The sequence below is a fragment of the Anticarsia gemmatalis genome, chromosome 12, assembly GCF_050436995.1.
Source record: "Anticarsia gemmatalis isolate Benzon Research Colony breed Stoneville strain chromosome 12, ilAntGemm2 primary, whole genome shotgun sequence".
NCBI classification, from domain to species: Eukaryota; Metazoa; Arthropoda; class Insecta; order Lepidoptera; family Erebidae; genus Anticarsia; species Anticarsia gemmatalis.
The window spans coordinates 9216545-9228114 of record NC_134756.1 but is presented as its reverse complement, the minus strand read 5'-3'; the positions used below and the strand labels follow the sequence as shown (position 1 = coordinate 9228114).

Here is an 11570-nt window from a genome sequence, read left to right as displayed (position 1 = left end):
TATAGAGGAGAGCATCTTTTGTAGAGTGGGGAGAGTTGAGAAACAGAAGGAATAAAGGAACAGAAAATAAACTTTTATCGCTGTGAACCGTGTGAAGAAAGATTGACTAGAAAACATTTAGAAATCAATTACCTAAGTGCTTATAACTATAAATTTAAATCTTGAAAACCCCCGATTTCACAATATATTTTTCTATTTCATACTTTTTATAGGTTGGTGGTTAGGTTAAACCATTCTAACTTTCCCACCACCAACTTTCTCAGCATGCGAAGCCATTTGAGACCCCGTCCGAGTAAATTTGCAGACATTCGGTTAATCTCCCCACTTTAACCCCCTACAACTTTTAAACGGCTCCACCGATTTTCATCAAACATGTCTAAAAACACTCGCACATATGTCACCTTTAATTAAAAAAAACTAAATTGAAATCACTGTATCCTTTCGGGAGTTATGATGCCATAGACAGACAGACACACAGACAGACACGTCGAACCTTATAACACCCCTCTTTTTGCGTCGGGGGTTAAAAATGAATGGATGTATAAATTGTACTGCATGGTATTATTGCAAATGTGCTTTATTTCCTGGAGATTTCAATAAAAATATATTTAAAATAGAATATTTGTATTGAGTAAATAAGAGGCTGACTACTGGGTAAGACATGGCTGACTAGTGGCGACATGGGGCTGACTACTGGTAAAAAGTGCCATATTTTGTTTAATGCGGATTTTTTCCATAATAATCTTATGAATATGATATTTTGTTAATTTTTTCTTAAAGTTTAATAAATTACCTTTCATACAATGACTAATGATTTTACATCTAGTTGTAAATGTTAAAAATGTGACTAAATGAAATTGACATTTTCACTAAAAGGCTGACTACTGGGTGCTTTACCCTAGTACCTATTTCGGTTTAATTTTTTTTAAGTTGACTGTGATATAAGAATTTCAAAACGTAATGTAGTAGGTAAATCATTATAGTGATGATTAACCTGTAATGAATCAATTGAATTAATTACATCGCATGAAACATAATACATAACTGTTATTTATAAACCTAATAAGTATTACAAATAGATCTTCGTGACCTTAAGAGTCATTACAATAATTTCTCACGCCAACATTGGAATCACACATTATTTTCCATAATAATCTATTTCCTGTTGTTCTACATTTGGATTACATTGCTTATGTTACGGAGTAATACCACAAGGTGATTTCCACCCACAATATCGTATCAAATCAACCTTTAAAAGGTCAGCGCTCATAAACCTCCCCCGTATGTGAACTATAGAAATGCGCAATAAAAGGGAATATTTTGCTTTAATCACTACTCAGAGCTAATCGACCGGTAATAGCAGGCTCTACGTCATAATTAGTAGACGTAGATACTACTTACTGACTATTGTAGATGCTTTTACTTAACATGTGTATAGAATACGTAAGAGATACGGAATACCCTGGGAAAATCCTTATTTACGATTGCAAATAAGAAATAAAAATTATAGTAATAGCAGTTTCCCTCGCGTATAACATTTACCTTACTTTAGTTATTCCTTCAATCATAAACATGCTAAAAAATATTGCATTGTGTACTTTATAATATAAAATATTTAATAGAACAACTCGCTTGTTTAAATATCTCCGTGTATCCTCTCCGTAGTTTAAATTTTAATCATTGAATTTTTAAATATGTACCACGTAGGTCGAATAAAAAATAATAAATATCACTGGCTATTATTCGTCGAAAAAATGTTACCGATGCCATTAAAGTATTTTTCTCTAATTTTCTTTTTCGACCCTAATGACGATACACTAAGTTTTTTGCGGCTTTCGGCCATATATGTATACTTACTTGAGATGTGGTTTTAAAATTGTTTAATTTTTTTATAATTATTTATGTATTTATTTATTTTTAGTGGGTACTATGGAGTAACATCAAGCTGCCCCTTAGAGGGGCCCCCAGGCAATGATAAACAAAAGCAAAAAGATCTCATAACCTCACAGAAAACCGCACTAAATTAATTTTTGATCAGGAGTCACGGGATTAAGGCTGGAAACTTTCAAAATTACGATGGATATTATTTTTTAAGACACCATTGTTTAGAAAAAAACGTGTTTCGTACGAACATTTCGGAATTGTACCTATTAGATGTAAGAACGTACGTAAGAATTCGTGTTACTCATTCTGGATATAAAAACACGAATGAGTATGTTAAGTCATATGTATATATTAACATTGTATAAGATTATGCACATTTTTTAAAAAGATCTAAAATGTAAGTCATTTTCGAATCAAAAATATAAAGGAAATATTTCGAATTTAAATTGATTTGTGTTTTTTATCCCACTTCAACGTATTAAAGTCTAAATTTAATGTCATTTATTCGCAATACTAACGAATCTGCCCTACTAGCCAACAGAGTTACAAAGTAAGCTGAATGTCAGTTCTAAATAAAATTATCGCCTGACAATTTACATGGTCCTCCATTTAAATAAACTCGAGATATTACACGGCTTTATTTGTAACATGTCCCTTTATTTATTGGAGAATTAGGTAATGTATATTGGTATAACCTAAATATCTCTCTCCCTAGCAACTCTCCCGCTATGACGATGAAATTTGCTGTTACTATCATAATAAATACACCTTAATAACTGCTTCCATAACATTAATCTGTTGAGCTACTGTTATTCAACATGTTACATTAGGTGTTCAAATAAATCAAATAATCACAATCCGCTAAGCATATGAAGATTTATGTAGCTGCGGCTGGCGGCGACAAAAAACCGGTTATTACCGATTATTTCTGGTTTTTACACCGGTTTTACCTCAAATCTATCTTCAGTTTCATTCCGACGGTGATCGCTCTTGACGTTTACAGGGAACAACACTCCAAACATCCACCCTCGGCGAGCCCGTGCCCCCTCCCGCCGCCGCCGCCCCGCACCCCGCACCGCGCACACCCACTCTACCTACTGGAAATTCCTTTACCACGAAACATCTTCGTTCACGAGAAATTTTCGCTATGACCTTACCATTACTTGTGGTTCTGAGTGTTTACTGTTTATGACTAGGTTTACGCCATTCGTATAATACCGGGACCCTTTTAGTGTGAGGGTTTTCTATGAAATGGCAACTTTTCATATGAATTCGGAGTACTAAGATATTGCAGTCTAGTTTTACTTACTGAAAATGCGACTGTATTTTACGCGATTAACTTTTTCTTACGAATCGTTTCAAGTCAGTTACATAAACATAATAAGACATATTACTTAACTCTATTGACTGTACGGACATATTTTGGGATAAAGTCATAAAGAACAAGTGCACTTTAAAAATATTTTGAGTAGAAACTTACCAAATTTACCAAAATTAAACCCGCACAAAAAGGTCATTATTGCATTCTGTAAGTAATTTATTGTCTAGCTAAACCATCGCTAAACGCTAATAAACCGTGCCAATGCCTGTTTGTGGTTTTTGAACCATACCAATAAAATATACGAACCACAAATGATTGCGATGCGCGTTTAGTTTTACAAAATAGCGCTATTTTGTCTATACATATCTAACCTACACTAATATTTAATTAGAAGCAATTTTGTGACGACTTAAAAAAACAAAAAAAAGAAGTAAACAGAAAATTATATAACTATATTTACAGTGTTTTTACAGTTTTTATAAAATTTGATTTGAATAAGAAACGTATACTTGGTTTATTTTCGTATAAACTATAAACGATTAGTCGTTCTCCATCGGCGCCGTGAGCGTCCCGACGCCCGCCATAAACTCCCATAGAGCCGTAGAGCGCCAAAATGAAATAACCTGGGTCCTTTGTCTATTCATTCCTTATTTTCTTTTTTATTGGAACGTTGGCCGACATTACGATGCTTCTCTTGTTTTCTCTTGTAACGAATACGGGTAAAAACAAACTTCTGTTTTACCCTAAAATTTTGAAGGGAAATGGTAAGTACCTACCTAACTATCTATTTTGAGAATCTATTTGTCTAATGACATTACAAAAACTTAACGGCTTAACGTTGACTGCACGTTTTTTTTTATTCTTTCAGCGTCATCAAAGAGTAAGTATCATCAAATGACGATAAACATAACTAATGCCTGCTTAACTTTTAGTTTAAAGTTTAAATACTTACGGTAAGTTTTAATGGTGCCCTTGGCATAACAAAATCCGTTGCAATTTAGTTAATTCATAACCCTATCTTTATCATCATCCATAAACCCATTCAATAAATTTCTAAACTGCGTTCAATGCTTTTGTTGTTGAAGTAGAGTACTTACTTAATCTACGAATCCTGAAAATAATATGACTAAAAAGTTTAGGTACTCAATCGGCATATTTCGCGGAAAAACGAAAACTTTCAATTACGATACAGAATCATGATTTATAAAATTAATAAATTCTGAAAATTAAACGTGAAGCGAGGAAAATACCATCCTGCTAGAGACACCATAGTTTTACGATCAATTAGAGATAAGTATCACAGGTTTATTATTACGATGGAGCTGCTATCTGTCTTTGAAATTCTAATATAAAGTTAATTCAGTTATGTTCAGTGAAATATTACAGGGAACAATCATAGCTTGCCTTAACCCCTCTATTTTATGTGCATTCCTTTTCAAACGAAATACATATAATTTGATTAAGTTTTCAACAAGCGTAGCGTTAGTTCAGGTTTCAGTAATGGGTAAAACTGAACGAGCGTGTGAATAGCGGAATCATTAACGCCTCAGAGTCACGTTTAATATCGAAATGTACCCATCTCGTAAAGGATTAAAGATCCAATCAGCAAAGGGCGGATTAAACCTCTCAACGACAATTACTTAAGTACTTTACATTTTATATGAATTTGGAAAGGCAATGTTTTTCTTTAGACAATCAGCACGTACGTATAAATTTTGAATTCATACCGTGTAGCCTCTGAGAGACTGGCGCAAATAAAGCCCGAGTACCTATGTTTTCTATTTGGAAATCAGCCGACTTTTAACTCGAAATTATGTTGATTCCATGAAAGAGATACCGATAAATAAAAGTCTAAATTACGTCTTCTGTATCGACCTACAATCAATATTTATCGAATTATTTAATTTTGTGGTTCCTCACCACGCCTAGATACAAGAAACGTTTGATCAATTCAAATCGATCATCAATCAATTGATCGATCAATTTCAAAACACTTTCAAAATTATTTAGTAATTTCACAGACATTTATGTGATTCAATTTAATCTTTTTCTACTTAAATCGCTCAATGAGATTCTACGAATAATTTATTATCCTACATAAAAATTATAAGGAAAGTATAACAAGAGAGTTTATTGGAAAAAGTCCTTTCAGTTAGCTACTTAGATACGTGGCTATAAAGTATAAACCTATACGGTGCATGTGTCTTGTAGACAAAGATTCTTTGCAAAACAAAGGAAGCAATCTCGACAAAGACTCCACAATATTAACTGTAAAAAAGTTACTCCGCTGCTAACTATTACAATACTTATATAACCTAAGTATTTAACTATGGGTAAGTAGGTTTCTTCTCTATGTTATGTTACATGATATCTGAACACGAACTTAAAGCCATTAGTACATATTTAATTACTTTTCTAACTTGTCGTCTCCTGTTTATTAATGCAAGATAATTATACACGACAGATGTGTATAGCACAAAAGCTTGTTCTACATTCATCGCGCAAAATACGCCCGGCGTCATAGTAAATGAAGTTGCAATAATTCACCCCCGGTTACCGGATATGTGCCTTTCGTAGCCCAACTGCGGAGGCTCGACTAGTCGCCCGACCGGTCCAGCGATCCGTTCGCACACAAAGCAAGGGCTCCTCTCAGTTGGGAATTAGATAATTTAGATGCTTAACTAATTGTTAATTACTTGCTGGCTTTTGTCAGTTTATGCTCACTTTTATTGCGTATAAAGATCATGATTGTTGAATATAAAAACCGAGTAATTCATAGTTTTTGCCTTGTTAAGTATACCTACATAGTTTTTAGTGTAATCTGTACTCTTATTTTTTGTTTCATAATAATCCATTAGGAAGGAACTTTACATGTGGATATAAGCACATCAGGTACCTACCGATTAATAGGCAAAAGTCCGTTAAAAACTATACATACTTTTTCAATGATATCATGACTTCGATGCAAACTTTTTACGTTTGTTTATCGACATGCGTGTCGATGGTAAAAATGAGCATCAAAATCACTTGACTTTTGATACATACGTCAATTAGGCGCAGAAAAGCCAACAAAAAAACTTGTAATAAAAAAAATCCAAAAAATGCGATATTATTGTGAACCTCGGAACGATGGGGTGTAGTCGATCGTACTGTTCATGTAGAACATCGCAGTCTTATTACACCACGTGCAGTTCGTGCCAGCGGGACAGGTGTATCAGACCATGGAGCTCCGAGCACCGCAGCAGCGACATGACTTACAACAGAATTAAGATGGGCCTTAGGAAATCAATCCCTGCCGCTATAGTGCTCTGGGCGTTTCACAAGATGCCATCTCGCCAAGGCCTGACTTCACGGCGAGTGATCGGCTTTCTAAAGAAACATTACAAAGTGTCAGATGATCCACAGAAGACGGGCAAGTCACTCGGTTCAATTTTAAGATGCGCAGTCGATTACGGCCTTTTATTGAGGAAGGGAAACAAGTACTTTCTAGCTAGCAATAAACATTAATTTAAGAAGATTCTACTACTGATGCTTTTGCTACAATAGCCTGTTTTGTTTTCTGTGAATATAGTGCGTGAAAAGTATTTTATTATTTTATTTTCTTCTGAATTTGGTTAGTTACAGTCGATGGTATGCCAATATACATACGTGTAATCTTATCTACATATGACATGATATATGAGACTGGACTCAAGATTTACGACCGTTTTCAATAAATAATCTATTCTCTGTTACGCGAACTTCATTGAAGTACATAGAAATTCCCACTAGGTAATCTAGGTAGGTATATTCATTATTCATATATTATTCAGCATTCAGGAACATTATAGGAAGCCCATACCACACTAGTTTTGAGTTACTTAGCAGATCTGCTAACAAGAGAATACTTAATTTTTCTAATAAATGTAGGTAGGTCGTAGTTAAATCATTTTTAAACTGTTTGACTCTATTTCTGCAACTAAACAGAAGCTTGAATGACAAACTTAAGTAGATTTAGATTGTACAAATGTCCAGTTTTGATTAGGGAATAACGAGATTGAGTAAGAAATAACACTCATTGATTCAATAATAATAATAATATATTTCGCTTCACAAACTTGTATTTACATGATTGCTTACTTAAAATATTAGTTAGTTATTCAACAACAATTCAAAAACCATAAATACTTAATAGGTGTACTTATACTGATTTTATGCTACAGCGTTTCAGAAAAGCTTTGAAAAATAAAAACATATTATAATGTGGTGGAATGCTTACGTAACGACTAAGCGAACGCAATGATCGTGACACCGCTTTCAGAGCACAATATTAGGATGGAAGTCGATCAACGCACAAAGATTATACATTTAACAGTGATACAACAATACTGTATTTACAACGTAATGAACACTGTAATATCATTTTTAAATGCAGTCAAGTTTGGAAAAAAGCCGAAATGGCATCAAAAACTCCCGTATTTAGGTATATTTTTGCGTGGCTCGCAGTGGAGCGGTGCCGGTGTTGCGGCGCACTTGACTGCACGACTACTAACAACTGTCTAGGTATATGAGTGTCTACGGAGCGAGCGCTTAGAACAGCAAGTCTTCATCACCCTCGTCCAACAAGTTCGCGGAGTCGCGTAAGTCCTGTCCCTGCGCCTTCAACAAGGCCTTTTTCTGTGAACACAAATTGTTTACATTAGTATTTCCTCAGATAATATAAATTACACATGTACGTCAAAACTAACCCGAATTTGATTTGACAGCAATATGATAATTAGAATCATGTATGAAGGATTATACGTTACTGAAGTCCAGACACTTCACTCAGTGTAAGTGTCCAGTCTTCAGCTGCGCTTAATCGTTGCGAACGCTGCTTTAGTGCGAGCTATTTGTGATGGTTATCGCAACATTTATCTGCGGCTCAAGATGTATACAGTTAGAAGTTTGACGCGAACATTAAAGACATTAAAGCCTTAAATCTTTTCTAAAAAAATATTATCCCAAAATACGAATGTTTCTTTTATTGTGAGATGGTAACTTACCGCTTCAGCTTTCTCCTTAAGAATCTTCTTCTTGTCCTGGATCTTCTTCAGCCGGTAGAACTCCTCACGCTCGAGCTCGTCCAGCTCGGAGATGATGTAGGCCAGGGTGCGCTCCAGCCGGGGAATAATTACTGACAAAATACAAGTCATATTAGTACTCCTAAAACATAATTTTAAACATGTAGTGATGACAGCGTAGTTGGTAGCAGTCACGCGATTTTCTTTTTTTTCTATAGAACTACAATTTTATTTTACAAATGAGCGTTGTAGTTGTTTGTTGTTTGTCGTATGGTTAGTGGTCAACCTAGTGGCAAAGTTGTTCAAGCCGCCCGAGAGGCCTTTGACGTGGCTTAACGACTGTTATTTTACTAGACAACAACCGGGACCGACTTTTAACGTGCCCTCCGAAGCACGGAGACGCCCAGTTCAAATACCACTATGCGGTCACCCATCTATGGAATGACCGCGCCAATGGTTGCTTAACCCACAGATCGTTTACCGACCGGAGAGCGCAACTGGGTATGGGCGCCTCAAATGAGCGTTGGAAACAATTTATAACTTGTCAATTGTCAAAAATAGAGCTTATCTAGGATATCTTAATCATAGTGTGCGCTACTTATTATTTACTCATACTTCAGTTACAATGAGAGTAAATACAATTTTACTGTACACTGAAATATGTAATAATATTATTGTGATAATCACAAACATATAAAAAGTCCTAAGAACGAATTGCTGACATTAATATAAATGTCCATGACGGAGACTACAAGACAAACGGGATTTTAGACACTGCAGTATGGTGTTGCGTAATTTTGGCCGACGCCCATGGGAACTGGGCGGAACGCTATATTGCATGTGTTAGAAAATATAACGTATTCACGTACGTAAATGATTAAGATCTTGTTTTACAGTTAATATTTATATATTTAAAAAGTCAAATCTCATAAACTGGGATTGTATATATTAGTTTAAATAATACTGACAATTGGTTACTCAATAAAGTTATATGTTTTAAGCCAAGGTATAAAATACTAGTTAAATAGATTAATTATACATCTGAAGTGTACTTTCTTGGTGTAATATAAATCTCATAAAATTCATCCACATCCCTAATAATTTATTAAGAATAAATTTGTACTATTAGTAGATAAAACCATAATAATATGAAGTTGACCATTACTTTTGTAGTTACAGTTCATTAATAAATATTCATTAATAATCATTACAATAGACCTGTTCATATAATATTAGTTGATTGACACTACTATTTGCCAGTCAGTCTCATCTATAACTATGCAAATACGAATTTCAGAACTAATATGAATATTGTAGAATATAGAGACACACAATTAGAAGAAAACTAATGTCTATTACCTAAAATCTGGTGTCTACCTGTTTATGATAATATCTATGAACAATTTGAAGAAATTTTGCAAGGTATAGCATTAATATATTTATGTTTCAATTCAAATTGAAGATTTTTTTTATATCTCTAAAACAGATGGATATAGGCTTCTTTAGGAGTAATAAATAGTTTTTAACAAAACCTACTATAATTAAATAAAAGAAACAAAGAAACATCTGCATACCGTGCTCAATAGCATTGACACGCCTGTTGGTGATCTTAATGACCTCATCGAGGGTCACGAACGAAGTCTGCAGAGAAGCCAACTCGACCAGTAGCTTGACGGCACTCTGGAAGTTCTTCTTCAGCTTGGAGAGCTGCTGACCACCACGGGCCAGACCCGCCAGCTCATATGTGTCAGTACCGTCTTGGTAAGACTCGAAGATTGGCAGTGTCACACCTGTAAGAAAATAAGGCTATGAGAGTGGTGGCATGGAAAATGTACATTTAATTGTGCATACATGTGGACATGATTCACAAACTTTTACAGTTAACTGGTAAGTTAGGTAGTGTAGCTCAATATTGGCTAAAAGACATTATAATAAAAAAATATATGATTATAGAAACCAAGTGTATCAATTATGTATGTGTTAGACATAATAGGGTCTTATTGGAACCATTGTATATTCATATAAGAATATGCCCTGTTACTTCATTAAAAGGAAAGTGCATAAGTATGTTCAAAATATGTAATCAATTTATGAACTAACCATTCCTACCTTGACAACAATCAGTCAAATTAAAAGTTCTCAAACAATCATTAGTTTATCAATGAGATAACATTTATTAAATGTTGACACAACTATTGGATATTTTGGAGATTTATTTTCCTAAACAGACTTTTAATTACAGATCAATGTACTCTGTCTAACCCTTTGGGAAAAGAACATTCAGTACAATTCTTTAGAACTTTTCTTGACTCATTGGCAACATCCATACATCTTGTCGTAAAGAACCTTGGCATTTAAAGTATGTATTCATAAGACATGAACTGAACTATCCATATCAGCTACAGTACAATCATGAAAAAACCTATGTACAGGTAACACTTGACCAGTCAATCAATATTTATACACATACCAGCTACGTTGTCTTTCTTGGAGCGAATCTTGATCTGAGCCTTGGTGACATTCTGCAGGACAACCTGGTTGAAGTCTCCAGTTGTGAACTTAGCTTCGGCCAGAGAGAAAGCAGCCTCTTTCATCACCTCTCCCATAAGAGTTTTCGTCTGTAATTACATTTTACATGATTATGTTATAACATGGGTGTGTATGTAATACCACGAAATTAATGAATACACTATTCTTTTCCATTAAAAAGGTAAAATCTGCTAAAATTTTATCATTTGAAAGATTCTTACACGTAAAAGAGGTCCATAAATAAAAAACATATGATTTTCTGTCTTATCAAATAGGCCATGAAAGAAAACGAAACACTTACCTCAATAATTTTGCTCAGGATCATACGGAACCTCACTTGGAGGGCGTCAGCTTTCTTCTTCAAGAGACCATGACCCTTTTGTGCTCCAGCCAGACGGCCCTTCATCAACATCTGAGCACTAAAACCAGGACAAATTATATGGTAGTCGCAACACAAATTCAACGCAAAAGTTTCATATTTATAAATAAAGCAAATAGTTATATTCCACGTAAAACTTACCCCCGAGAAGGGAAAATCGCTAATCTATCTTTTCCAGACATATTGATTTAGGAATATATTGGCGTTTTATCCCTTTTCAGGACTTTTTTACTCCCAAACCTAAATCACCTGATGACAGAAGACAAGTGATAAATATTGTCTATGATTGGTCTTGTGATCTCGCTCAAAGAAATTATCAAAATACTTGTATCGATTTTTATAATTTACCTATATTTTTAGAAATTATTTGTTTCATAAAGTAAATAATTATTATTATTTTGTAAGTTATGGAACA

At 34.4% G+C, this 11570-nt stretch overlaps 1 protein-coding gene across 1 annotated transcript; it reads right to left on the bottom strand.

Annotated features, from left to right (window-relative positions):
• Positions 1 to 7266: 7266 nt before the first annotated feature.
• Positions 7267 to 11455, bottom strand: LOC142977083 (V-type proton ATPase subunit D). Its single transcript, XM_076120779.1, has 6 exons — positions 11297 to 11455; positions 11078 to 11195; positions 10718 to 10865; positions 9822 to 10037; positions 8230 to 8360; positions 7267 to 7861 (listed from the first exon to the last, which is right to left on the bottom strand). The coding sequence occupies exons 1-6, from the start codon at positions 11335 to 11337 to the stop codon at positions 7775 to 7777; spliced, it is 741 nt and encodes a 246-aa protein (XP_075976894.1). The 5' UTR covers positions 11338 to 11455; the 3' UTR covers positions 7267 to 7774.
• Positions 11456 to 11570: the final 115 nt, after the last annotated feature.

What these genes read in the sequence shown, in the direction of transcription:
- LOC142977083 (XM_076120779.1), bottom strand. Translation starts at nt 11,337, where the DNA reads ATGTCTGGAAAAGATAGATTAGCGATTTTCCCTTCTCGGGG. An exon ending in CAAGAAAGACAACGTAGCTG is followed by an intron (nt 10,038 to 10,717) that starts GTATGTGTATAA and finishes ATTTTCTTACAG; the next exon opens with GTGTGACACTGCCAATCTTC. An exon ending in TTAAGGAGAAAGCTGAAGCG is followed by an intron (nt 7,862 to 8,229) that starts GTAAGTTACCAT and finishes TTGTGTTCACAG; the next exon opens with AAAAAGGCCTTGTTGAAGGC.